The sequence below is a fragment of the Miniopterus natalensis genome, chromosome 15, assembly GCF_054644295.1.
Source record: "Miniopterus natalensis isolate mMinNat1 chromosome 15, mMinNat1.hap1, whole genome shotgun sequence".
Taxonomy (NCBI): Eukaryota; Metazoa; Chordata; class Mammalia; order Chiroptera; family Miniopteridae; genus Miniopterus; species Miniopterus natalensis.
The window spans coordinates 6,578,777-6,606,713 of record NC_142095.1 but is presented as its reverse complement, the minus strand read 5'-3'; the positions used below and the strand labels follow the sequence as shown (position 1 = coordinate 6,606,713).

The window sequence follows — 27,937 nt, the reverse complement described above, 5'->3', positions numbered from 1 at the left end:
TCGCTGGGGAACCTCTAGGCCTATGTCACCCTATGCAGGGTCTGGGCTTCCTGACTGGGGGTTCAGCACAGTCACTCCACAGCCATGTCCCTGAGGGAGGGCCTGAGCAGACAGGGTCCCAGAAGCGCCTGATGGTGTCGGGTGTTTCACAGCCTGTGCTCCCAAGTTGTGAGTCAGGGTCAGGCCTGGGGTCTCTCCTGCAGCAGAACTCCCCCACCCCAGCTCACCCCCGTGCTGTGGTGAGGGAGGTACACTGTGCCTTCACCGGGACTCCTGCCCTGGCCCCACCTCTGCCCTCTGCCACCAGCAGCCACCGGAAGCAAAGGGGGTGCCCCTTGGAGCAGGGCTGGGGGTGGACCTGCCCAGCAGCAGGGTGGACACGCCCGCCCTGGCTACTCTGTTCCACAGGAGGACCCCGCTTTCGGAGTCAGGCAGGCCAGGGTTCAGTATCAGCTCAGGTCCTTCTATGAGCCTCAGTTTCCCCATGTGTAAAATAGAGTGACGACCCCTGGGTTACTCGAGGACTAGCTGGGCTCAGATTTCCACAGTAGATTCTCACTCACTGGGAGCTGCTGTGATTATGAAAATCATCATTATTATTACAAGTCCGAGGGTCTGCATCTCAGGAAGAGCCCTGAGGAGGGGGCCGACAAGGTGGCTGGGAGCGGCGTGTCCCCAAGTCTGCAGAGGGTGGAATGACCACAGATGGAGCCATGGGGGGGGGGTATAGGATGCCTTAGTGAGGGGTGAGATGGGGCTGGGTGGCCTGGGGGATGCTCCCAGCCCGGAGTGTGAGGGCCCTTCTGTGCATATGAAGTCACGTGGGCGCCAGCTGGGCCCTCAGACAAGGGCAATGGGCACCTGTCCGAGAGACGACATCTGTTCACAGCCAGCTTGTTGTCCCAGAGCGTCGCGGATGCCGAGCCGGCTGCTGAGCCTCTCCCCTGCCACAGCCACGCCTGCCCTGGGGCTCCTCCGGGGCTCCTCCGGGGCTCCACCAGGGCTTCTGCTTTGGCCTCCTGGCCTGATTCGTTGGCTCCGTCACCTCAGGGAGCATCTTCCAGGAGCAGGAGCTGAGCTGGCTGCCCCGTCTGGCCAGAGTGACCCTGGGCCACCGTCCTAGCGCTTGTCCACCTTTTGCTGCCGCAGGGCCTTCAGGAAGACCCCTTTCACCTGGCCCAGGGTCTCGTGGTACATTCGGAAGTCCTCCTCCTTCCCCCGCAGGGCTCGGCCCAGGGCGGCCTTCAGCATCGCGCTCTCCTCCTCCTGGATGGCCAGCCTGGAGCGCATGTGCACGCACAAGGCCCGGGATGGGACCGTCAGCATGCTGTTCTTTGGGCGCAGCTTCTCTGACCCGCCCTGTCCCCCCACAGGCCCTCAGGGGAACGCCACGTGGGATTCCTCTCTGGGCCACCCACAGCCCTGGGCCTGGCACAGGTAACACCCCAAAACACTGGCTGCCCCAAGGATGGTACTAATTTGTAGAGGTTCCCCCTCTTTCCTTTCCCATCACTGCATTTGACCTTGAAAGGCTTAGCTGGGTGAGAAAAGTAGGTTCAGCAGCCCATGCTTAATAAAACTTCTCTTGGGACTTTGGGGTCATCGGGGTCATGGCTGAGTCTCTCTGCCTCCTGATGGCCAGTCGCTGAATTACGGGCCTACAACCCATGGCTCAGCACGACCAGCCTTCTGGGCAAGCCGAAGTCAAAGGGAGGGACACGATCCTTCTGCCACTGAAGCACCTCCCCCGGACAATGCCACCCTCAGGAAGACAGGGCACCTGGTAGTCAGCTCCTCCATCTGGGATTCCACGGGCATGCTGGAGAGCTGGGTGGTAGTCGGGTCCTTCTCGCTCCCATTCGGGTTGGGCCTGGTGCTAGAGGTGGGCGGACCTGCGGGGCACTTCCTGTGAGGAGGCTGAGGCCCGGCCCTGTGTTAACACTCTCCCCCTCCTCCAACGGCCACTTCCCGCTTTCCCAATTGTTGAAACATGATACCTCCTTCAAGGTACAGGATGAGGCCTGCCTCCCTCCAGAAGCCCCCCCTGATAGCTGCTCTGCCCTCCCCTGGACACTGGCTTCGGTCTCTGCTCTAGCCCTGACCTAGCACCAGGGGGCTTCCCCTTATTCCTCTGTCCATCTTTGTACTGTACAAGCTTCTGGAACGCAGCAGGGCCTGAGGCTGGCCTGCAGGTTGAGCCGAGTCTAGGCAGTTGCTTCATCTGATGCCTCCTACCCCTGGCCGCCCCCTCCAGGCCCCATCCTGGCCAGCAGCTCCATGCATGATCAGAGGCTCCAGGGTGGCTGGGGTCAGGGACCGCAATACTCAGAAAGAGAAATCAAAGCCCAGCTGGCGGGGAGCCTGGGCAGGATGGCAGCATCAGAAAATCTCCGTGCTGACAAGGCCTCCCCCGGAGGCGGTACGGTTCTCGGGGTGTTGGGGCTCAGAGGAAATCACCAGGCATCAGCAGACTAGGCTTTCACCCCCTGCTGTGTGGCCTCAGGGAAATCATCAACCTCTCTGAGCTGCTTTCCTCACCTGTAAAATGAGAACAACAGTTCTCCCTCTAGAACTTTGTGAGGACTGAGTCAATTCATGCTTGGCCCTCAAGGCCTTGTTGATGGGACCCCCTCCTCAGCACCCCCTGGCTCTCTGAGCCCACCGCTTGTTCCCCTCATTCACGCGGCTTCGCTGCCTCCTCACTGTTCCTGCAGGCCCCCCGCCAAGCTCCCAACACCCTGCCTTTCTCGTCTGTCTTCCTCACTGGGCTGAGATCACCATGAGGGACCAAATCCCAGAATGGGGTCTCCGAGTTTTACAGACTGGAGGCTGTGCTCTGCTCCCCAAGGGAGCAATGCTCTGCCCATGTCAGGGGCCAGCAGGTGGCAGAGGCCACAGGAGCTGCCCCTCACTGTCTAGGCAGGGTCAGAGCCGTTTTCCTGTCTTGGTTCAGCCCTCCCGGGTTGAGCGCCTGGCTGCTCAGCAGGAGGCGAGCCTCAGGCCTAGAGACACTGCATCCTTGGGGACCTGTTCTTGAGGTCCCAGGGGGGTCAGCAAGGTAAGAGCCAGGACCTTCTTCAGCCTGGATTCTCAGCAGCACCTGGAAGGCCCCCTCGAGCCCTGGCCTTGTTGGTGAGAGGAGGGACAAGGGCACAGCTCCCCCTTTGTGTCTCAGGTTCTGATCTCATCTGGGCTGGGAACAAAGGTGTGAGTGTCCTGGACTGGGGGTGGGGAGGGAGGGAGGGGAGGAGCACTGGGGTGTTGAGAGGCAGGGCAGGTGGGCAGCACCTCTACTTCAGAGCTGTGAGGAGGTTGGGTTGGAGGTGTCTGAGGGAGATTCTTCCCCCCTGGGAGTTAGTCACCCCAGAAAGCCTTGTGGCTCTGGCATCCTGCACCCCCAGCTCACCCGGGCCCCAGCAGATGCTAATGCTGATGGTCTGGAGATTGTCCCTTGAGAACCAATGTGTTAGAGAGATAGACCTTTAGTTTAGGACAGTAAACGCCCCTCCACAGCTGGCTGTGGTCGTCTGACTAGGATCTGGCCAAGGCGACGAGCAACCTCAGGGTCATTCCCCTTCCCTTCTCCCCTTCCTGCTGCTGGTGGGGAGGCTGAAGCAGCCACCTTAGGCCATGAGACGGAAGCTGAGCGCTGGGGATGGAGGAGCACATGACAGAGGAGCCAGGTCCCCCGGCCTGGGAGAGGCCCCTTCACCCCACTGATGGTGGACGGTGGGGGTTCAGAAAGGGACTCCGCTGCTGGTCAGCTGCTGCTGCTCTGGCTCCCAGCAGACCAGCTTTGCCCCATGGCCAAAGTCGGCTCAGGACAGAGGGCTGAGTGCTGAGGTGGGGTGGTGGCTGAGACGATCAGGGAGCTCACTGCCACCTGCTAAGGGCCCGCAGGTGAGCTGGGCCCGGGCCACCTGGAGCGACGGCGCTCTGGGGCTCCCGGCTCTGACTAGGCGGCCAGGGGGCGACTCGGGGCAGCAGGGCAGGCAGGGCCCGCCCATGGAGCCTCTGCTTCCCGCATTCTCCGAAGGGGGCTGCTGCCTGGCTCCTCCATTCGCTGCAAGGCTTCCCCTCCCCGCACCAGCCCGGGGGCCCTGGCCCAGCCCTACCTGCTCTGCTCCTGGAAGCTGCTCTCTGGGAGGCCGTCCTCCCGGGCTCCAGGCGCATCTTCTCCAGGTGCTGCTCCAGCAGCACCGAGCGCTGCCGCTCCTCCTGCAGGCGCCTCTGTGACTCCAGAAGCTTCCCGTTGCTCTCCTCCACCCTGGGGACGAGACCGAGGCAGGGGCTGCCGCACTCCCTGGCGGGCAGGGGCCGCCCCACTCTGCCCCGGCTCTCGGAGAGGAGGGCCCCTCTCCCACTGGTGCTGGTGGGACCGGCTCCTCTCTGCTTTTGTTGCAGTAACGCAGGCACACGCGCTTCACAGTCCTACGCTCCCTCCAGGGCTGAGCAGGAAGACCTGCGCCCTCCCCGCGCCCCACTCCCAGCTCCTGCTCTCAGGGAGCAGCCACTTCCAGCGCTTCAAGCTGCTGCTCTATTACCGCCGTGTTTCCGCAGAGGCTCATGCTGCTATTTTTGACTTTTTATTTTTGAGAGAGACAGAGGAAGGGATGGGGGCGGGGGTAAGGAGGGAGAGAGAGAGAGAAAAACATAGATTTGTTGTTCCACTTATTCATGCAACCACTTATGGTTGATTCTTGTGTGCGCCCTGACCGGCGATCGAACCCACAACCTTGGGGGATTGGAATGACGCTCTAACCCACTAAGCTACCTGGCCAGGGCTATGCTGCTCTTTTTAAGGTTTAAATATAATCTTTTGACTTCCCGCTGGGCAGCATGAGAATTTAGTTTTATTTCAATACCCTCCCCTTACGAAACAGAATCGCCTCTCCACTTTCCACTGGGGCTGCATTACCGTGTTTTGGCTGAATTAATATCAGGTGATATATTCATTTTCTATTGCTGCTGTAACAAATGACCATAAACATAACAGCTTAAAATGATACAAATTTATTATCTCACGGTTCCGTAAGCCAGAAGGTCCGGCAGGTCCTGGTGGTGTCTCTGCTCCAGGTTCCACGAGCCAGAATCGAGGCGCTTGCGGACCTGGGCTCTCATCTGGAGGTTCTGGGAGAGAATCCCTTCCAGGTTCATTTCATTCAGGTTGTTGGAAGAATTCAGTCCCAATGGAAGGGCTGAGGTCCCTGTTTTCTGCTGGTTGCTGGCCGGGTCTTTATCATCTCTTAGAGGCCACCTGGTCCCTTCCTCTTCTCAGCCAGGCAGACAGACACCCTTCTCATGCTCTCAACCTCTGCCTTCTGCTACATCTCTGACAGGCCCCAGCTGGAGAAATATCTCTGCTTTTAAAGGGCTCAAGAGATTACACTGGGCCCACCTGGTAATCCAGGGTAATCTCCCTATTTTAGGGTCCATAACTATAATTACATCTGCAAAGGCCTTTTGGCCACAGAATATAAAGTATTCCTGGGCACAAGAGCAGGGGCACAGGACGTGAGGGACAAAGTCCGGTCTACCACAGGGGGTTCCATTAGAGATGTGCCGGCTACATTTCCTTTTTAATTGTTGCTTCTCCTGGCGTTAGTGACTGCTGTCTGTTTATTATTACTTATGGTTATTACCATCATCATTTTTCTATACGCCTGTCATGAATTCACGGGCCCTGAAGGAAGACCTTGCTATTTGGTTCTTTCACATGCAGGATTTGTCTGCTCTCACTGGGGCTGGGGTAAGGCCCTTCCTGTGGCCAGGTGTGGCGCTGGACACTTTGGTGATACTAGAGGCTCAGCTAGAAGGCCGGGACGCCCTGGGATTCGGGCCGGGCAAAGGTTACCGACACCCACGCAGATCGGAGCGGCCGCCTGGAAATTCACAGGGTTGGAGGAGGCGGCTTTGCGCCTCCGTGACGATTCAAGAAGGAACCGAATGGTGAGGATTTTGAAAAGTATCCACCTACCCACACAAAGCCGTATACAAGCACAGTGTACAGCCTCCTAGCACAGCTCCTTCAAGCATGCTCCTTGAAACTTTATTTGTAAAAGCAGCAAAACTCAAACCTCCGAAAGGCCCATGAGCAGGGGAGAGAGAGTAAGTGGTAACACCTTGGTGCCGTGGAACAGGACAGAAATGAGAGCTGCGCCGGTCAGCGCCGTGGCCGCCAGCGCAGTGCCCATGTGCAGCGATCTGAATGAAAATTCATGGACGTCAGATAGAATTGAAAATTCAGTTCCTCGGCCACACTTGCCACAGGTAAGTGCTCGAAGCCACACGTGGCTCAGGACCCCTTCACGGGGCAGCGTGGTCTAGAGCATCTCATCACAGAGAGTCTGCGGCCAGCACTGCTCTAGCGCCGAGCAGGAACGAAGCAGCGCTGTGCGCAGACACGGATAGGCCTCCAGGGCCCGGCGAGAAGCAGGTGCCACGGGATCCGCGTAACACCCTTATGTGAATAAGTGGTAAAGAAATCCCAGCGGATTACACAGTACAATACTCCGTAACCATACGAAGAATCTGCACTGCCCTGGCTGGTGTGGCTCAGCCAGTTGGGGGCCGTCCTGTGCACTGAAAGGTCATGGGTTCGATTCCCGGTCAGGGCACATGCCCCAGTTGCAGGATTGATCCCTGGTGGGGGGCGTGCAGGAGGCAGCCAATCGATGTTTCGCTCTCACATCGATCTCTCTCTCTCCCCCTCTCCCTCCCTCTCTCTCTAATAATCAATTTAAAAAAAAGAATCTGTACTGACATGAAGAATGCCTGCGGTATATAGTACTAAGTGAAATAAGCAGAAGATTGTGCATAATATATGACCTAATTTTAAAATTTATAATATTAAAAATTTAAGAAGAAATAAATATTAATGCTAATGTAATTCAGCAGATGAATGGAAACAGAGGAATGTGCTGCAGGTATTGACTGGCTATCTGTGGGAGAGGGCTTTCATGTGTATGTTGCTTTTCTCTTTAATGCTGCATTTTGTTTAAGTTTGTTTAATGCTGCATTTTGTTTCCATTTGAGATGGTGGGATAATAAAAGATACTGCATGACTCAGTGGTTGAGCATCAACCCAGGAACCAAGCAGTCACGGTTCGATTCCCAGTCAGGGCACATACTGGGCTGCGGGTTGGGGAGTTGGGGGTGAGGCTGAGGCAGCTGGAATTTGTAGGCAGAGTCCAAGAGAAGGGGAAGCCACACAGGGGGAGCAAGACGGGGACAGACCCCCTGGGTAAAGAAACGAGTAAATACTGAGGACCTCTGAGAAAGAAAGTCCTGTACTTTGGGGTGAGAAATCCAAATAGGTTTGGGGGAATCCGAGTTCAGAGGGGGCCTGGTTCCCCTTTCCTTGTTAGAGCCCAGGGAGACAGCAATGTGAGGCCAATGGACCAGGTCAGCCTCCAGGGCTCCCCATACCCCAAAATGACAGAGAGCTGCAGAATGAACCCCACAAGGTCTGGGGTACTGGCTGAGAGAGAATCACATGTGCACTGAGAGTGAGTGCCTCCTCCGGTCCTGAGCCCTAGGTGCCTTGCTTGCTGCACCCTGATCCCAGCTCTCCTTGGAGAGGCCCTGGGAGGTGCAATACCACGTCGGGGAGAGGCCACATGAGGAGAATACAGGCAGCCCCGCGGAGCGTCCAGCTGCCTGGGGCCATGTGAGTGGTCCTGGTTGGCCTAGGTGATGCAGAATCACCCAGGGAACCATGGTGTTAGAAGCCACTACATTTGGGGCAGTTCTATCTGCAGAAATAGGTGATTGAGTCACCTTGGTTCACAAACCCCTGCAAACTCGGGTGCAACTCAAAGGAAATGGGAGAGGAAGCCCAAACGGAGGGTTTCTTCCATCTGATAGGCCGGAGGTTCATGCTACCCATTACGTTTCCATTACATGGAAAGGGTTACTGTTACTTTCCTCACAGACCCCAGCCTGTCTGAAAGTCAGATCCTCCCTACCTACTGCAGGCAAAGGCTCCCTGCGTAGGCGGGGGCCAGCCGCAGACCGCTCCCCAGCACTCCATCGCCTTCAGTGACGGTATTCTTTGTTTCTCTTTGGCACACTGCCCCCCTCCATCTGTGAGCACCTGCAGGTACTTCCAGTCAAGGTGCCTGGCCCGTGTCCAGGGAGGGATGCAAGAGCCACCAGGCAGCTAAACCTTCTCTCCCGGAGCCCCCGGGCACTAGAACTGAAAGCCACTAGGCCTTCACCGTTCCACTGGCCCAGGGAAGACCACCCAAGGTTCCTGCTCCCAAGACTCCTGGACCCTCTTGAGCTTCTCTGCTGCTCTGGGCCTGGGAGTCTGCCAGCTCCCTCCAAATGCCTGCCTTCCCTTCCCTTAGCCAGAACCGGTTCCTCTTGCCTGTCACCAGCGCACCCTGACTGACATGTGATATGGCCTGTTAGGGCGGAAACTCAGCCGGGTCCTTTATATTCTCACTGTGGATGTCACATGGTTAGGCCATGTGTTGGCCCGGGCACCTGCACTTCTTGCCAAAAGGGTCACTTGAATGAGGAGCACCGATTTATCTGAATGGAGACCTGTCAACAACCCCTTGGAGAAAACTGGACCTGCTGGTCCACTGCCTCGGGCCACACGCTTCCCTCGCGCCCCCAGGGGAGCCTCACCCCCAGCTCTCAGCTGCTTGGTTCTCTTCGTAGTTCCAGACGCCAGGCTAGCTTCCAACGGCGCCCAGACAGTGACAGTGCCACGCTCACCATAGGTTTTAACTACTGGTGGTCGATGTGACCTCTTTAACTACTCCAGAGTCTCTCCCCTGAGACTCCCACCTCATGTCCACTCACCTGCAACAGCCCTGTAGGATGGCCACCACAGTGACGACAAGGCCCCAAGGTTGTAGGCACTTGGGTGGGGACATAAGCTGTGTTGGGGATGCCCTGGACCAACAGTGTGGGTGCCAAACTCTCTAGTCAGGTGGATCTGGTCATGGATGAGGCCCGGCCCTGTCCTGGAGGGATGCCCTGCACCAAGCTGTGCCCCTCCCGCCCCCCAGGCCCATGAAGACGAGTCCCTGAGCCCATGTGTTACCGTTTCTGCAGGACTGTGACAAACTCAGTGAGCCGGTCGCGCTCCACCTCGGTGGCCTGCCAGAGAGCCTTGAACTCTGTCACCTGCTCCGGCCAGCCCTTTTGTTCTGGGGAGTCTGAGAACCTGGGGAGCAGGATGGGACGAAGAGGTCATTTGAGGGGTTACCTGAAGACACACTATGATGTCGGCAGAGAGGTGAAGGACATTCAGGGTCCTCAGAGATGGCCAGAGAGAAGGAAGATGACCCGGTTCCTCCTGGCCCCCCGGTCCTCCTCCCCTGGCTTCCCCTCAGCCCCTCATTCTTGGCCCTGCCAAGGGCTCTAGACCTCACGTAGCTGGCTCCACAACCAGAGCCCACCAGGGCCCATCAGCACCTCTATTCATCCAATCCCCGTAGGGGCCTTGAAAGTCTGGCAGCAACAGAAATTGGCTTTTGGGGATCTGGGTGCCCCGGGTACCTGTGTGGCCTGGGGCCTGGCTTCCCTGCCCAATGCCAGCCTGCCCTAGGCCTCCTACGCATCCTGGCTTGGCCCCAAGCCCAGCCCACTTTCCAGAAGCCCGGACACGTGGCTTTGTGACTTGGTCCATTTTCTCCAGCCCTGATCAGACTATCACTGCTTCCCTCCTGCCTGCTAGCCTGGGCCTGCCTACCAGCCTCTCAGCTGCTGGCTGGGGTCAGGACAGCAGGCAAGCTCTGCCCTCACCCCAACGCCCCAGAGGCCACATGTGAGTCCCAAGCTGCTCTCTGCTTGGCCGGCACCTCTCCCAGTGAGACCCTGGTGATCCTGGCTCTGCTCTTCCAGCATCACAGACACTCAAGCCCAGAGGCTGGCTCGCTCTCTGGTCTCACACAGGTTTCTTCCCCTCTCTGGGCCCCAGTTATCCCTCTGAACAGGGGTGGGGCTGGTTGAGATGGTCCCTGAGGATGCAGGCTCCTCCATGTCCTGGAAATGCAGGATCCTAGTCTCTGGCCCAGATCTGCTGCTGAATAGGAACCCACGTCTAACCTGGCAGATCCCAGCTGATTTGTGTGCACACAGTTTGGAAGGCCCTACGCTAGTCACCTTTGTGATCTCCCATGTGAGGGAGGAGCGGCAGGAGGAAGGAGCTGACTCCCTCACCCCAGCAGTCTCCATGCCATCCCTGATAGACACCTTCTCTGGGGTCACCCTTGCCCCATGCACGCAGTCCTGTCACTAATGGGAGGGGACTATAAGCTCCGTGAAGGCAGGGCCCATGTGTGATAGGGTTCAATAAATGTTTGTTGTGGAAGAAACAAGCTGGTGAGTCAGCTTGCTGGGCAGCACAGAGACACTGTGGAATGCTGAGGTCACAGCCATACAGGCCTGGGAGGGACCTTGAAGGGTCATCTTGTCCATCTCCCTGCTCCTGCTACTGCGACTAAAACCCCAGATAGTCAGAGCCTGTCCGCTCTCCTGTGGCAGGGGGAGAGCTGTGGTTGAGCCCTATGGCTCCGAGTCAGCCCTCTTGCCCCAGGGGCCCTTGACTCCAGGCGCACGTGTGGGGCAGCTGCAGGGCCGGCCTTGGCCCAGGGTCCTCATGCTGCCGAATGTCCGGCCAGAGTGTCTCAGGCGCCTCCCGGGAAACAGAAGCCCCGAGAGGACTAGTTTGCCCGGAGCCACACAGCAAGTCAAAGGTGGGACTGTCCCCTCAGCAGCTCTGCCCGGAACCTGAGCTGACCTGCCGGGGGTGGGGAGGAGGGAGGCTGACAGCACCAGAACGGTTCCAGTGGACAGGGGCAGGGCTCAGGACAGGGCTCGGGGGCAGGACAAAGCCACCCGTTGTCCGTGAGCTGGCAGGAAGAACAAAGAGCCCATTTGCGCGCTGAGGCTTGATTCTATCACAAAGATGGGGCCAGGGAGCTGAGGGGGTATCGATGCCTTAAAGTAGGAACACATATGATGCAAATTCTCCCCTAGAGACTGATGCTTAGCGGGCAAGACAGAGGAGGTGCTGGGCTCAGGGCCTGGAAGATTCCTGTTCCCACTGTGGTAGCTGGGACACCGGACTGCGGGTCAGAGGCCAGGACTAGTTCCGCAGCCCCTCACCTTGCATGAGGCACCAACCTCCCTACCCTCTATGTCCTTATGTAACCTTGGAAGATTCCCAGACTTGGCCTGGCCTCAGTTTCCCCTCCTTTTAATAGGATGGCAATCCCTGCTGAGCAGCCAAGGATGGGAAGGACTGAGAGGGCCCGGGGATCCTGGGTTCTTACCTGGGGGAGGCCCCATGAGGGCTGGTCAGGGAAGGCCACGTGAGAGCAGATTCCACGAGCCTGTGGCCCAGGCTGGTCACAGAGCTGTGTGAAGGCAGAAGGGGCTTGTCACCACGGGGAGGCAGGCCAGGCCTTGCTGGGCCTCACTGGCTGGGTGGGGAGCAGGGGCGGCAGGGATCTGGGAGCCTGAGGACGTGGTCAGTGCCAGCCCCCACAGCAGCAGCCCTGTGGATCGGCTGCTCTTCCTTCCAGGACTCTTGTTCAAATTGAGAGAATCGGGAGACGTCAGAGCCTGGACCAATCCAACACAGGTCTGTGTTGTGAATCCTAGAAGTGGGTGAGCTCCAAGAGGACTTTACAGGGAGCTGCCACCAGCCGCTCTGGAAGTAATAGTTTGGGCCCAAGTGTTCCCTCATGCAGATGTGGGGCCAACGGAACAGGGAGGCCCACGTACTGGAAGGACAACGCTGCAGCCACCTTAAAATTGCACCTGTGGCTTCCCAGAAGAGGCAGCAAGAAACAGCTTTTCTTTTCTTTTGAATATTTACTATTCACCTCCCAACCCCTCCAGCCCAGTTTCTACTCACCGAGAGGATCCAAGCCTGCCAGCATGATCACCAGCCGAGGCCGGGGGCTTGGCCAGGCCCGGGTCCTCCAGGACCTCGGGCCCAGAGGGCCCCTCGCTCACGCCTTTATTCCGATGGTACTGCGGGCGACAGACATGGGTTTGATTCTCAGGGTTTGGCCCGGAGGCCTGGACAAGGCAGGAGGGGGCCTTGGCCCGATTTGGGGCTTTCAAAGGATATGAAAGAGGCTTCTTTTCCAGAATGAAAAGCAAGGCCTGTTTGGCGAAGGCCCTCCTCGCATGATAATGACATGGAATAATGTTTCTCTCCAGAAAGGGAGCTACTTGGTGTGAGGACAGTGATGGGGCCAGGGAGCTGCTCTACATTCCGGTCCCAGGGGGCACCGCACAGCCTGCGGGCAGATCAGAGACTGACTGACGTCCTGAGCGGGTCCGCGTCTCCGCAGTCCCACTCAGGTGTGACCTGAGGCCAGCTGCCTTCGTCAGCTGGAGACACTTGGATCTTGAGACACCTGGAGCCGGAGAGGCCAGCTGGTCTCGGCGAGGGCCGCAGCCTCGGGGGCAGGCTGGCCTTCCTAGGCCCGCTCCCTGCCCCACCCCTCCCTCTCTGGATAGCGGGTGAGGCCTGGCTGCAGAAGGAACGCTGGAGGACCCAGCAGGAGGCCAGCAAGGAGTGGACAGTCAGTATGAGCCCCAAACCACCTGGTGTCCCCAGCCCCACCCATTCTGAGGAAACTCGCAGCATGTGCCAACTTGTGTGGTGGGTGGTGTCTGCCCCCAGCTGGCTGGTGACCTCTGAGGGAAGGGTTAGTCCTCTTGTGTGTGCCTGGAGCCAGGAGGGCGGTGAGGTGAAGATGCTGGAATGCTCTGTGTGCCCTTCAGACTTCACTCCCCAGTGAGCCTGGGTGAGAGGCAGGGTGAGGACCGCGAGGAGACGTCCCCACTCACTGTGACACATACTCTGTCCCCCAGGTCTTCCTCCCTGCCCCTGGCTCTCCCTCAGCCCCAGGGGCTTTAGTGTCCTCTACGACAGCCAGTCCTGTGGCCCCAGGCTGCCCTGCCTCTGGAGAGGGTCAGCTGCAGGACAAACCGCCCACACCAGCCACCACCAGCCCAGGGCTGAGGACTTCCTGAGCCCCCGGGCCTCCGACTGGACCACAGAGCCCCGGGACCAGAGGGCAGGGATGCTCTGAGACACAGCCTTGGCTGTGCCAGTCAACCTGGCTGAGAGGCTCCCCTGTCACTGGGAGACCTGGGGTCACCAAATCCTCTGCCCCTAGCAACACCAGCACCCGGGGAAGGGGCCACAGAGCCCGTGGTGCCTGCCTGCCTCCACCTGATTCCTAGCAGCCCGGGCTGTGCCCTCCAGGCATCGGCCAAGGCAGGTGTCTTCAGGAGCTCAGGCCTTAGACACGCATTCACTGGCATCTACCGTGGTCATGCCACCACGCCTGTGTCTCCTCACGGGGAGTTTGGGGGTGAAAACTGGAAAATGATTGCACAGTGTGACAGAAGCTTGGCTTGGGGATGCACAGGGAGTTCTGAGAGTGCCCGGGGGGGGGAACAGAACAGAGAATGGGGGCCCCAGAGCTTCCCGGAGGTGCTCATACTAGGTAACACTTAAGCACTGAGGGGCTGCTGCCAGGCGGGGGGCGGGGGAGTGCACCTTGGGCACAGGCCTGGAGTGGGGCGAGGGCAGGGCCGCGTGAGGAGCTAAGTGACATCCCTGTGGCCAGGGTGTGGGGAAAGGGAGGGCTGACGAGAAGGCCAGGGAGGGGTGGCAGCAAGAGCTGGCCACATGGTGCCCGGCCAGCTGGGTGAGGAAGCGTGCCTTCCGCCACCTGGACTGTGACTACGAAGGCTGGCACTCCAGCCGCCGCCTTGGATCCTGAGGACGAGGGCCACAGCTGGGAAGGGAGAGGGTGGGCTGGAAGGAGCCCGGACCCTTGAGAACTGGGTGAGGACGGGGTGATGGGGAGCCATGGACAGGTTTTATGCAGAGCGGGGAGACAACCAGGTGCAGAAGGGGCTGGGGAGCCTGATGGACGCAGGGAGCCGAAGTGGAAGCGGGTAGGACGTGGTGCCACCTGAACAGGGGCAGGTGGAAAGACGTGGACGTGCCTGGGGTTTCTCTGGAAGGTGGATGGACTCGCCAGGACTTGGAAACGGGCGCCGGGCCCAGCCAGCGCCCCCCGCTCACCTGCCCAATCTCCAGCTCCAGCCGCCGCACCTTGGCCTCCCGCTCCGCCACCATGGCCTGCAGCTGGGCGACGAGGCTGCTGCTCCGCTGAGCCTCGTTGTTGAGCTGCTGGTCCAGGCGGTGCTGCGACGCACGTGTCTTTTCCTCCTGCAGACTCAGGCTCCCCAGAATCTCCTGCAACTGCTTCAGCTGGTGCTGGGGGGCCGAGCGGGAGGGCAGGCGAGGGTCAGCCACAGCTCCTGGGTAAGGAAGGACAAGGGGAGACCGACCCCGCCCCAGCCAGCAACCCACCATTCCCCGTGCCTGCGGGAACCTAACACTGGGACGCTAGTGTCCCCTGAAAAGCAGGAGGAACACCTTGTCACACACAGGCGGGTGGGGGCCATGCCCATTTCCTGTCCTCAGCTGCTTCTCCCTGAGATCGGGGCCAAGAAGGACATCCAAGGGGCTCCCGGGACAACAGAAAGCAGCTCAGACGGTGGCCCCTCAGCCAGTGCAGGAGATATTTGGGTAAAATGAAACCCTATCCCACTCTGCTGGGAGACCGCCTTTGCAAGCAGGACCTGGACCCCGTGCCAGGAATCCTTCAGCACCTGACCCAGGCCCCATCCCCTGAAGGTGCCCCAGAGGACACTGTGAGGTGGGAGCTTCCTGCCTAGGGGCCAGGGAGGATCATGTCGGTGACGTGGAACAAGAGGGAGCTGCTGTCCTCACCCCACAGTGGAGGAAGATGAGGACCGGAGAGCCCAGGGGGCACTGCTGGTGAGTGGCAGAGCTGGGCTGGTTTGCAGCTCTCATCAAGCCATCTTCAGTGACAAAGGATGGTGGCACACTGGGACCTCAGAGGACATCACCCCAGCACCTTATTTTAAAACTGAGAGCTAAGGCTCAGAGAGGAGATACCACTGGCCTGGGGTCAGACAGTGAGGTATCAATAAAGGCAGGCCCTGATTTCAGGTCTCCTGTGCCCCTACCACCCTACCTGAGGAAATGCTCATGGACTAAAGGGGGGGGGGGTGCCTAAGCCTGCATCAGTTCCCCCGGGTACCCTGGTCAACCAGGCATGACCACCCTAGGGCACAACTTGGTATTTAGAGACAAAACTCCGGGTGCCTCAGGCCCCAGAAAAAACAGGCCAGGCCGGGGCAGGAGAGTTCAGTGCTGCTCATCACAGGAGGTTTCAGTCAGATAAGCCTGGTTGGATCTCAGCTCTATGGTCTTGGATGACTTATCTAACCAAATGGAATCTTAGTTTCCCCTTCTGTGAAATGGAATTATAATCTATGGATGACTAACCATTACAAACTGCTCCCCAAGAGCCCAGAGGGGTGAGGCTCCGTGTTACCGCACAGACAAGAACTTGTACCAACCCCTCAGGGGATGTTATCCCTTCCATTCCCCGATGAAAAATAACCCGGGTGTCGTCCTGTTCCTCCCCCTCACCCATTTCCTTCTCCTTTGGAGTCCGCAGGCCCCGTGGCAGGTGCTTGACCTTGGCCTCACACGCCATGACCTCTAGGCACCCTTGGGCAGCCTCTGAGCTGCTCCTGTCCCAGGGGCGGGGCTTTGGGGCTGGGGCCCATCCGGAGTCAATGGGGCTTCTGGGTTATGCAGGTGGCATTTGGGGGTGAGTGAGGGCTCGCTGTGACAGGGGCCAGGTCACAGGTTTCTGGGAGGGGTGGGGGCCCATTCTTTGGGGGCCCGAGCCCTGGCTGCCACCCTGCCCGGGCAGCTAGGCCGTAGGTACCATGAGGGCATCGATGAGTTCGTCGTCATGGTGACCCTTCTCCACCAGGGTCCCCATTTGGCCCCTGAGGGTCTTCACTTCGCTCGACAGCACCTTGTTCCGGGACCTCAGACCCTCAAACTTCTTTTTCAGCTCCTCCAGCTCTCTCTGCAGGGCGTCCCGCTCACCAGCCAGTTTCTGGAACCAGAAAGTGAGTCCTGGGCAGCGGGGCTGAGTGGGCCCTTGATCGCTCCCGGTTCCTCGCTCCCGGTCACCGGGAGGCCCGAATGGGAAGGGGACTTGTCCAAGGCCTCAGAGCAAGTCAGTGGAGCCAGCCCTTGCCCGGGCGCGTGGGTGTGCAGCAGAGGATGGCAGCGCTCCCTCCCTCAGCTCAAGCACACAGCTGTCCAGGAACTGCCCCAGCTCTGCCAGAGCCAGATGCGAGCAGAAACACACTGGCCATCTCTGGGGCTGTTCAGCTACAAGGGCCAATACATCCCCTTACGCATCAGCCCGGCAGTTTGTCTTCCCACAGTGCCGGTTCAGCCGGGGAGATGCAGGCCCCGGAGCTGGTCCACCTCTTCATTGGGCCGACGCTTTCCCTCTCCTTTTACAATGAAAGTTTCAGATCCAACATCCCCAAATCAGCCAGGATGGGGCCACCAAAGTTCATGAAATGGGCTCTGAGGGAGGACCCAGTCAGGGGCTCAAGGGGGATCGACTGGATGTGAGGGACATACACAGAGGTGACCCAAACCCCGGAGTGTCTCCTGCCTCTAAGGGTCCTCCAAGGCCCTGCAGGGGCGGTTATGATTGTGGGGTCCTACAGGCCGCCCTGACCTCCCCTGGATGCGCATTACCTCCCAGCCCTCCTGTTTCTCCCTTTCCAGGTTGCGGATCCTCAGCAGGTTTCTCTCCTGTGCCGACAGCTTCCTTGGGTCTGGGTAGACAGACAGCTCATCACTGGCTGTTCCCACAGGCCGGCTCTGGCTCTGTCCCAGCTGTTTCTCAAGCTCTCGAACCTGAGGGTGGGAAGACTCGTTGTTCCACAGCTGGTCTGCAGTCAGACTCGACCACTGGGAGGGGCCACCCTGAGGCGTGACGGGAGACCCCCCGGGACAGAGGACACCACGCTTCCAGACGGACGTGGAAGCCCCGTATGCGAGGGACTGGGGTGGGAGGGATCTGAGGTGGCATGTTGAGCAAAACAAGAGACGACACTAGAGAGGTTTAGCTTGGAAAAGAGACTTCAAAGTAAATGAGAAAAACCACCCCATCTGTGAGGGGCTTGAGGCCAAGAAGCAGATGTGAGGCCCCAGGAACCTGGGAGGGAGAGGAAGGAGGGTCTCAGTACAAGGGAGAACTCTCACAGACAGACCACCCAAGACACGGTGGGCTCCTCGGGAGGCCCCGGGTTCCTGGCCACTTGCAAGAGATGCTGCGGAGGGAGGGAAGGGATTGGAGGCTGAGAGACCAGCCAGGAGCCTCACTGGCTGTGTGACTATGCAGAGATTCCTTAACTTCTCTGAATCTCAGGTCTCATCTGTGAAATGGCCCTAAGGGTGTACCCCGAGCTTGTCTGAACCTGGGGACCTCCAAGATGCCTTTTGGAATGACACATCTTGGGGCCCAGTCCAGAGCAACAAGTCAGAGCACCAGGGGAGGGGGCCTAGGGACCTGCATTTTAAACAAATTCTGTGGGTGATTTTTAGGATTAGGCAACTTTGAGAAGCCCTAAGATGGCCCAGGTTCAGCCCTCAGCACGGAGTCCAGCTCTCAAGGGCTCTCAGCAAGTGGCAGGCAGGTGGCTTTACCACACTGGGGCTGAAGCGTATAATTCCTAGGGTCCTTCTAACCCTGGTTCCCACGACGACACAACATAAATGAACAAAGTTGGGTGAACTTGAGCAGGGGCCAAATGCACCAGACTCACTGGTAAAGGGCAGTGGCAAGGCTGTGAAAGCGCATGCCAGCGCCCTCGTGTGGCAGTGTGTGGCAACTCCCTTACGCATTAAAGAGCACAGGGTTACTTTTAATAATTTATTTACACAACTTAACGACAACAATGACTGCGTGCAGTGCCTATTATGTCCAAGCACCGTGCTTTACAAATGCCATTTCACTGAACCCACAATAAGCCACGAGAAAAGAGCTATCATCTCCATTTTACAGGTGGGAAGACTAAGGCACAGAGAAGTGATTTGCCCAAGGTCACGAACTTGTAGATCAGGGACTCGGGCCAGATTCAAACTTGGGTCTCCTGAACCCCAAGGCCGCACACTGGTCATTAGTTACAGTTTTTCGGAGACTCTTCCCCCCTCCATGTTGGCTTCAAGGATCCCACAGGAGACCCTGAATATAAAGCCTCCCAAAAGCTTTGGCCCCGAGGTCCCTAGAGTGAAGGCAAAGTGCTTGACAATTCTGGAAGTTATACGCCTACTGGTGTTTCTTGGTTTGAAGGCAAAAAAGGGGAAAGCAAGCACAGCTAACCTCGGAGCAGCCTGGCACTGCGCTGAGCACTTTACACACACTGGCTCCGTCAGCCCTCCCAGCACCCCTGCCGGGCGGGCACCATCCCAACCCACCGTCAGGCCAAGGCACAGAGATATGAAGTAACGTGCTGTGCCCGAGGCCACACCGCTGGTGCGTGGACAGCTGGGATTTGAACCCAAGTAGCTGGGCTCCGGGGAGCCCCTGCTCTTAGCCTCTAGGGAGGCTCCAAATATTTAGAACATAAAGAGGGAGACAAAGCTAAGTTTTTACTGGGTAATTAAAACTTTCAAACATCTACAAGCATCTGGCCAAAACTGGGAAAAGCCTACAAGTGCCTTAGTCACGCAAATGTACACGAACTCGGGAAAAATATGCCTGGAGTCAAATAAATCAAAGGCTTTGGCTTCGTTAAGCGCCAGTGCCTGGCACATGGTAACTGTTACATAAATGTTTGCTCATTAAATAACAAATTAAAGTCAAGCTGGTTGGGGAGAATGTGAACTGACGACCCCGCAGGAGGCCTTTTTTGGGATCTGTGTCTCTGATGGGGGCCAGTGTGGGTCTTTTGGGGGCATTTCAAGCCCTGTGTTCAGAGCCAGGAGAAGCCTGATGACTCACTCACCTTGCTCTGCAGAACGAGAACCTGTTGAGCCCGCCCCCTCCAGGTCCCTGGCGAGGACAGAAGCTGCTGGATGTTCACATCTTCCCCAACCTCGCTGGCCAACACCTGGAAAGGGGGGCCTTCAGTGTGGCCAGGAGAGAGGGCCCCAGCAGAGCCCCAGTGCTGCGTGCATGGGGCTCCCAGAAGGCCCGGTCTCCACCTGCACAGCCTTCCTCCCGCCCCAAAGGCCAGCTGGCCACACCCCGAGAGTGGCTCCCCCTGAAAGGCAGCAGACCCCTCATGCCCAGCATTTCTTGGCGATGCTTAGAGCAGACAAGGAACTGCTGACAACGCCCAGATGGGGCCCCTTGCCCTTCACATATTCTGGGATGAGTGAACCACAATATTGACCTAAACCTGCTTCCTTAATTTGCTGGCGGGTCACCTAGAATTGAGCTCATTCTGGCAGCTATAGGAAGTGCATTGCCACAGGGCTGTGCCCCCTGTGACAAGCCACTGACAAGGGCCCATGTCTGAGTGCAGCGGGGAAAAGGGGTTCCCGAATGTCAATCGGGGAGATTTGGTTCCAGGAGGGCCCAACGCTGTGGCTGTTGACTGGGGGTGTTCAGGCCCCACCTCCAGGCTCTGAGGTGGAAACAACACGCTGAGCTTGGGCCCTGGGCCCCTCCGAAGCCTGTCACTGTCACGGAAACCTGATCGAGCGGACCAAGTCTCTGGCGCTTGTTTCTACAATAGAACACTGTTTTGGAAATCTTGGCTGGTCTGAGCGGTTCCAGCAGGAAAGACAAACGCCAGAGAATTTCTCTGTGTAAATAAAAATAAATAATGAACCAGCTGGGCCTCATCCCAAGCCTGAGCATTTTCCTTTGAAAGGGGCCTTTAGTACACAAACAACCTATTCATTTTCTAATATTACAAACAGCAGAGGGCAGGAGGCGGCCTTTTCAGCCTTCCAAGTCCAAGGTGGCTTGTGAAGGAGAGACCCAGGATCTATTGGGGTGCACACGGCACAGGGGAGAGTTTAAGGACTCTCCTGGGTGGACAGCACTGTCCTCCTCTCTCCACAGCCGGGTGGCAGGGTCCCTCGGGCAGCCAGCAGCCCCTGCACCAAATGGGTCTGTTTCCAGGGCCGGTGGAAGGAAGTTACTGGGTCTGGAGCCCTCCCCAGAGCAGGCGCCATCACGCTCAGGGGCCAAGCCCTCGCTAGTCCTGAATGGAACCCATTGTCCCTGTCATGCCCCTTCCTGATCCAGGCCCCAGCCAAGAAGACCTGAGCCTGGCTCTGAAGTACCTTCTGGGCCATCCGCAGCTCCTGCTTCAGAGACTGGACCTGGTTTCGGAGGTCACTCAGCTTCAGGTTTGTGGCTGCCAGCCTGTCCTGCAAGGCCTTCACCTCCGGGAGCTCCGGCTGGTGGGGAGACAGGCCGGAGAGCAGTCACTCGGTGCCTAAGTAGCCATAATAATCACAGCCCCCGTCTACCCAAGCGCGTGCCAGGTGCCAGGCTGGGTGCTCAGCGAGGAGCCTCTCACTTTATTCTCACCAACCCCACGAGGCTGGTTTTACCATCAGCCCCTTAGAGACACAAAGCGGAGGCCGGTGGGGTCAGGGCCCCTTGGCTCAGGTGCCCGGCTGGGAGAGGGGGAGCGTGACTATGAATCCTGGCGGCCCGGCTCTGGTGGGGGGTGGTCTGAGCCTTTGGCTCTGAGTTTTGCCCGCACACGGACACAGGTGGTGGCCACGGGCCGCAGAGGGGGAGCGTCTGGAGTCCGCACCTCCCAGCACTCCCCAGGTGTGGGCACTCAAAGTTCCTGAGACTCAAAGAAGTTTGGCGTGAAAGGTGCTCCAAGTTGAGCCCATTCAAATCTCTTCCTTAGGTGATGAAAGTAAAGTTCAGAGAGGGAAAGTCACTTGCCCTCAGGCACACAGCTGGTTGGGGGTGACGAAGTGGGATAGAAGCCTGCTCTTCCCCCTGCACTGGCTGCCTTTTGGCAAGAGTGTTGATTAGTGGGCTGGGCATCCCACCCTGGACTGACATAGGCCATCTGCTGGGTCTGAGAAGTTCCATGGACCCCAAAGGCCCTGGGTAGCTCAGTTGAAACACACCGGCCTCATCTGGTTTCCTCATCTATGGAATGGGCACAAAATACTTCCCTGACCTGCTTCTACGGCACCACCATGAGGCTAAATAGAGTAACCAACATGAACAGAATCTGCAAGCTGGGAACTTACATAAAACCCAAATGCATCTTTTTTTAACCCATTATTTGCTTGTCCTCCCCCCGCGTCTGGCTGCCTGCCATCCCTTCTCATTGCTGTCGGGCTTTGTCTTCTCCCTGCTGCTCCGCTGCTTTGAATGGGCCCTGGAGTGGGGAGCAGCACCCCCTGCCGGTCGGGTCTCTGGTGCCGAGAGCCCTGAGGGCCCTGGTGGGCGGTGATGCGGGAGCTGGGAGTGCACAAGCCTCCCGCGTGCCCACTGTGACATGGGGAGCACACGGACAGGACCTGGATCTAGCACCCAGGCAATGGCACGTCTCTCCAACCCCATTTCCTCGTCCGTAACACGGGGGGTGTAATGCCGGTCTCTGGGCCTGTGGGTGCTGTCTGGGGCAGATTCTGCCGGAGGGCGATGCCAGGGGCCTAGCCTGACTTGGGTGGGCAGCTGGTAAAGGGGGCTGAGGAACGGATGGTGCTCTGGCCCGGGGCTGGGCCCACATGCATGCACAGCCATCACCCCCTCTGCTCTGCCAGGGCCAGGCCTCCCCCCCTGGGCAGCTGGGCCAACCCCACCTCCTGCCCTTTCAGAGCTGTTTCCGCCAGAGTGAAATTCCACAGGCTTTGTGGGGGACTTGGGCATGGGCTGTTTTCTTTGAGGGGATAACTGAAACCCAGCCCGTGGGGAGCAGACAATGCCAACGACACTCACACCACCGCCTCCTGCAGCCCCAGTGGAGGAAGGGCCCCTGGCTCCGCTCTGGAATGAGCTTGGAGCTCTGGGCCCGAATGGAGCTAGCCTGCAGGCCTTGGCAGTGTGGCCTGGGCCACCTGAATAGTCTGGGGGGGGGGGGGGGGGAGGCATCGCTTTTGTTCTCTCTCTGATCAGAAGATGCCCAGGAAAAGCACAGGGCACTGATGAGTTCAGACTAGCAGCCCATCACCTGCTCTCCCGTCAGAACCCGTCCAGGCTCCCTGCAACCACGGCAGAGGGCTTGGAGCGCCTATGCCACCTTCCATTCAAGACCTCCCTCCTGGTCCTGAAATCCTAGGGTTCCAGGGTCCTCAGGCCCCTCTCGACCTCCCTCTCTGGGGACTGAATCCACTGCTCCCTGATGGCTTTGTGCGGATGTGAGACAGTGGCACTGGCTCCCCGTGGGGTGCAGGTGGACCCTGGACAGGCGCCTGCACTCCCATGGGAAAGGGGAGGCCTGGGCTGGGGGCTGCCTCACTAACTCCCCAGCACAGAAGCGAGTTCTTACCAAGGCTCTGTCTCCCACCTGGGCCCTCGGCGACTTCACTCCTGCGTTGGTGGCCCCCTTGGCCGGCAGCCTGGCCAGGGCCGTCTGAAGCTGCAAAAGCAAACCTCACACTTAATATTTAATTCTGCTCAGCAGTTGCGGCGCTCGAGTGAGGCAGCCTGGTGCCACCCTTGGGTGTGTGGTTACCCAGCCCAGTGGTTGCCTTTCGGGCACGTTAGGGCCTTCACTGGAAGAACTCTCACTCACGGTGCCATGGGCGAGGGTTTAACGGATGGCCTGCCCCTCTCCCCTGTTCCACAGAGGAACAGCCCCGGTCATCGCCGACGACTTAATAAGAACAGTGCAGCCGCGGTCGGTACCCGGGAGTTCTAACAACAGTCAGGGACGGAGGGTAAGGAGTTACAGACTTCATGTCCCAGATGAGGGGACAGTGGGGAACCGATCCCCGGGCCCACGGCCTGGTGGCCACGACCATCACCATGTGCAGACAGCCCGCTGGCCCTTTACTGCTTCCCCATCGCTCTTCGTACAGCACCAGTCCCTGTCTGACCAGGCTGGGCAGGCCCCTCCGCCTCTCTGCCCCCACCCTTCCAGCCCTCCTTCCACTCGGGGCCCTCACCCCCGCTGGGCACCCTGCACGAGGCCCCTCACCCTCCAGGGGCCCACGTGCATGCTCCCTCCTCTAAGGTCCTGGTGCCGGTCTATCTCCCAGGAGGGCAAGGACCCGGCCTATTTTGCTCCCACAGCCGCCCCAGGGCCTGGCACAGAGCCCGGGATGGTTCTCAAAATTTTGTTATGAATAAAGCAGCTCTGATTCCATGCCAGGCACCGTGACTGAGGAGGACTTTGCGGAGCCACAGAGTTGGATTTGAAACCCGGCCCCGCCGCACGCTGTGCGGCTTGAGAAAGCCTCTAGGCCCCGGCTCCTCCAGCCATACAAGGCGAGGCCGCGAGGTTCCCCCGGCGCGTGGATTCCAGTCCAGCTCCTCAGGGACCGTGTGCCGCGTGGGCTGTGCCCTCGCCCCGCTGCGGGGCTTTGGGGTGAGCTGTGGGAGGGCAGGGGCAGCAAGAGGGGGGCAGGGGTGAGACCAAGGGCTGGAATGCTCCTGGCTCGAGCTGCAAATGAGCAAGGGCGCCTGCTGATGCACTGAGCAAACACCCATCTAGTGCTCACCACATGCTACATCCATTTTGCAACGTGAAGTCACTGAGTCCTCAGAAAGCCTTAGGGTGAGCACTGTCATTGCTGCCACGGACAGATGGGGGAGACCAACTTGTTCAAAGTCAGAAGGCGAGTCAGCGATGGAGCCGAGACTCACGCCCAGGCGGTTGGGCTCCAAGTCCATGTCCTAACCTCTGTGCCAGCTGCCTCTCCATGACCCGTGTCCCCCTCGCTCCCCGACACATTTTCCCCCCACAAGTCTGAGGAGCTCATTGCAAACACTGACCCACAAGCCCTTCAGAAGGAGCCAAAGCACTTAAATGTGGCTCCCTCTCCAGAGGGGCGGCCCGGGGTGCCGAGGCCCCTCCAGAGCCAGGGATGACCAAGGCCCCTCACTTCCTGCTCCAGCTCCTGGATGCGATTGCTCAGCTGCTTCACTCTGGTTTTTGCACCCTCTGACTCTGCCATCAGCACCCGGTTCCTTTTGGATAGCTCGACGATCTTGGTGGCGATCGCATCCCCAGCCACACCGGCCGTCCCTAGAGTGAAGGAAGATGGTGAGGCCCACACAGCAGGCTCACGCTACACTACCGACAGCCAGGGTTTTAAAAGCTCTGGCTGCTTGGTGTGAATACTCATAGAAGGCAGAGGCTCAGGAGAGTCACCACATCACTGCACAGCTGGGCATCTGAAACCCAGCTGCGGCGAGGGCAACGCAGCCACTCGGAGACTCAGCGTGCCCCAGCGTGCCCCAGCGTGCCCCAGCGTGCCAGGGTTGCGGGCTCGATCCCCAGCAGGTCGCTGTTTCTCTCCCATCCCTCTCCTTTCCTCTAATCTCTAAAAAAATCAATTAAAAAGCCACAAAAAACACACAACAAAACAAATAAAAAAACCCCAAGAGGCCAGAGCATGGAGGGAGGCACAGTAGACTACCAAGAGCCATTAGGATGCCAACGTCCCTTGCTACAGAGTTCGGGACTGGTCCTCTGGGTGTACCCATCCTTAAAGGCAGTCAGGATCAAAGGCAGGGAGGGATGCCCTGGCAGATGCGGGGTGAGGCTAACTGCTCTCTGCAGTTGGTGACACTGGCTTTGTGGTTTATTAGTCAGCCACCAGGAATTGCTCAATGGGCATACACAGGGCGGAGGCCAAGGTCCCCACCAGATCTGCAGGGCCAAGGTCTAGTCATAACCACAGAGTCAACGTCCAGCCCACACCCACAGGGCTAAGGTCAATCTTAAAGCCACGGTCCCCATCAGACCCATGGGGCCAAGGTCTCCACCAACAGAGCCAAGGTCCAGCCTGGACCTGAGGGGCCAAGGTCCATTCTAGACCCTGCTGGGGCCTAGGAAATCCCCCGGGAACAGCTAGCTTCCCTGTCTCGCCCACTTTCTGGAGCAGCAAGTGGAGTAAATGCCTGATCTACTGAGGCATTTTCCACATCCAAGATTCAAGGTTGGGGCCAGGGCGCCAACAGAAAAAGGGACCTGCCGGCCCACTGCACACACAGTGAGCACCAGGCAGAACCCTCGTCAGCTGAGTTGCCAGCTCTGCCGGGGGCCGGGGCCCTGCAGTCCCCGCCGTCCTCGCACACCCACTTCCTGCCCTGCTGGGCTCCTTGGCCTGCTCCCTTCCTCTACCCCCTCCCTCGCTTCCAGGACTCATCTGGACAAGCTGCACCACGGCTGACCTTGGCACGCTCTCTCTCGGGCACCTGCCCTGCGGAACCTGCTGTTTGCCCTGCCAGGTGGGCTCTGTGACAGCTGGGCGCGAACTTTAGGGCACCTGGACGGCGGGCAGGGGCCGTTGCAATGGTGGAGGAGCTACCTGTAAAGGCAAATCTGTCTTCTTCTAGTTTCTTCTTGAGGTGTTTGATCTCGAAGTCCCTCTCCTTCAGCAGCTTGTACAGTCGCCCGTTCTCGTCCACGGTTTCCCGGAGCTGGTGGCGAAGCTGCTCAACCTCGTCCTCCAGCACCCTGCAAGGCAAGGGCAGAACTGCCGTCCCGCAGGGGCCGTGGCCGGGCAGGCCGCCGCGGCCCAGGTCTGCTGTACCTCGCTGGGCACCACGTGGCGGCAAGAACGGGTTTGCACAAAACAGGAATGAGAAATTAAGGGACCCTTGATGAGCAGATTTTAACACGCTGGTCTCAAAACGGAGTGACCTGGTGCACACGTGCCTCAAGCACATGCGCACACGCATGTGGAAGGAGAAAGAAGTCTGAACAACGCGATATGCTGTGGCTTCAATGGCGAGCGATATAAAACCCCACTCGGAGAATTCATTTTCCTTTTACGCATCCATGGAACATGCATGAAAATGTATTGATATAGTCTACAAGGCAATGTTAGCAAATTCCAAACAGGGGGCATACATCATACAGACCATTTTCTTTCACGGCAATTGACTAAAATTTGAAAACAATACTAAAATTATAGCAAAAATAAAATAAAATAACAAAACCACAAGCTAATCTTATGTTTGGAACTAGAAAAACCTACACTCCTAAATTATTCGTGGATTAAGAAGAATTCATAATATGTATTACAAAGTTTTGGGAATGGATGGACTGCAGAAGTGATATATATCAAAACTTGTGAAAGGCAGCTAAAGTGGTGCTTAGAGGAAAATTTATAGTCTTCATTGCACACACATTTTAGAAGACAAAACAGAATCTGTCTAAGCCTGAAGTGGAGGCTTGGTCTGTGGGTTTTAGGTAAACCTGACAGATAATCGAAAACAGGTGGTTGGTTGGTTTTGAATGTTCTAAATCATCTGCAAGGCTCTTTTCAGAACATGAATAACACATGACACTGGGTCTGTGATCACTTCCATTGTTACAAATTGCAACAGGCTCCCTAGAGACAGCTGCTCAGAAAGTAAATAAGTTATAGAAGTTACAGGTTATAGTAACAATTAGATAACAGCTATTGTTGTTGTTAATCCACCAATGGCTCAAGTCTCCATCAATTTCGGTTTCTCTGATTTGGGGAAAGTTCATTTGCAAATAGGTCTGATGTTAACTTAGAACTAATATTTAAGAGCAATATGAATTTTTTTTTCAGTTGAGAGATCATAATTTTTTTCTCAATTAGCATTTTTTAGTAGAACATTTTGAAAATTAAGAAACTATAAAAAGTAGAATTTGGAGCTGGAGAAAATAGGTTCTGGCTGAAGCCAGAAGCAGAGAGACAGCTCAACAACTGTTGTGATTTTTACATAAAATGACAAGCAGAGTGTTTTGTGCCAATACAGACTCCTGCTTCTAATAACCAGTATAGACCAATATGCATCTATGTGATGTTAAATTTAGAGCAAAACAAGAAGGTTCTAGACTCTTCAATTTTTCCTCCAACTGTGAAACAGTAGGCAGCCCACCAAGAGCTTCTTCATGACAGAGAGGTTTATGTGCTGTTAGGTAGGAAAGGGAAACCAGCACCGGATGACAATCCAGATGAGGCTGGGAGCAATGGTTTTCCATGAACCCTCAGAGCCAGCCAACCAGCAACTCAGAAACCCAAACACAGTTTCCACGAGAAACCACACAAGAAAATTTGTGAATAAACTACATCCTGATGAGTTTCAAAATTTCAATTTGACTTTAAGTGTTTTTTAAGTACACTTCATATTCAGTTTTGTCCACAGGAGCACAGGTCTTCTATCAGACTCGAGGGTCTTCAAGAGCAGCCTCTGTGTCAGCACCTCTGCGTCTCAATTTATAATCGCACATCCAGTGGACTGACTGTCTAACCGCCTGCTATGGTTTCTCTCCCACCTCCCCACCTTCCTGTGGTGCTCCTGGGAGGAATCAAACGGTGCACCTACCTCCGCTCAAAGCTGTTTTTCAAGTTTTGCTCCCCGGCCTGGAGAAGGCTGAGGCCATCGAAGACCTCCAAGGGCTCTTTGGGGTCCTCGGCTCTGCTGTTGAGGCTCAGTTCCTTTTCCTTCTGTTTCTCCATCTGCTTCTGTAGCCTTCTGCGCTGCATCTCCTGCATGGCCTTGAACTGGAGCCGCAAGGTGTCCTGCGAGCCCTCCTCGGCCGCCATCCTGCCCTAGGAGCAGGGGGAAAGCCTGAGCTGAAGTGAACTCCACAAAGTGCACATTTCCCAGGGGGGCTCAGCCGGCCAGGCCCACAGCCCCCAACACTGGAGGTTGCCGCCTGGCTTTTGCACGTGGCCATGTGGAAGCTCCGAAGACCACCCTCCCCTCTACCCCCTGGAAGCCAGAGCTGAGCTGAGCGTGCCCCTCCAGCCCCGACTGTGCCACCAGACTGCCAGTGGCTCCAGAAAGCTCCCCATCCCTGGGACTCAGCGCTTCCCCCCCTTCCTGTGCCTGGAACAGTGGCTCTCAGCTCCGGCTGCACATTAGAATCTCCTAGGAGC

The 27,937-nt window shown here is 57.6% G+C and overlaps 1 protein-coding gene across 2 annotated transcripts; it reads right to left on the bottom strand.

Annotated features, from left to right (window-relative positions):
- Positions 1-1,092: 1,092 nt before the first annotated feature.
- Positions 1,093-27,601, bottom strand: CCDC13 (coiled-coil domain containing 13). 2 transcript variants are annotated; one of them, XM_087824832.1, is made up of 15 exons: positions 27,381-27,601; positions 25,385-25,533; positions 23,954-24,096; positions 22,396-22,485; positions 20,213-20,329; positions 18,922-19,026; positions 16,667-16,828; positions 15,828-16,004; positions 14,074-14,275; positions 11,882-12,005; positions 11,295-11,378; positions 9,059-9,181; positions 4,116-4,267; positions 1,781-1,892; positions 1,093-1,279 (listed from the first exon to the last, which is right to left on the bottom strand). In XM_087824832.1, the coding sequence occupies exons 1-15, from the start codon at positions 27,599-27,601 to the stop codon at positions 1,120-1,122; spliced, it is 2,121 nt and encodes a 706-aa protein (XP_087680958.1). In that variant the 3' UTR covers positions 1,093-1,119. The 2 variants fall into 2 exon arrangements, with proteins under 2 accessions (XP_087680958.1, XP_016051603.2); XM_016196117.2 differs by having other exon boundaries at positions 11,882-12,027; positions 14,081-14,275.
- Between the last annotated feature and the right edge of the window lie 336 nt (positions 27,602-27,937).

Coding starts and splice junctions, on each gene's coding strand:
- CCDC13 (XM_016196117.2), bottom strand. CDS start 27,601: ATGGCGGCCGAGGAGGGCTCGCAGGACACCTTGCGGCTCCAGTTCAAG. Junction 9,182..11,294: donor CCTCATGGGGCCTCCCCCAG/GTAAGAACCCAG, acceptor CCTGCTCCCCAG/GTTCTCAGACTCCCCAGAAC. Junction 1,893..4,115: donor AGCTTCCAGGAGCAGAGCAG/GTAGGGCTGGGC, acceptor AGTGCCCCGCAG/GTCCGCCCACCTCTAGCACC.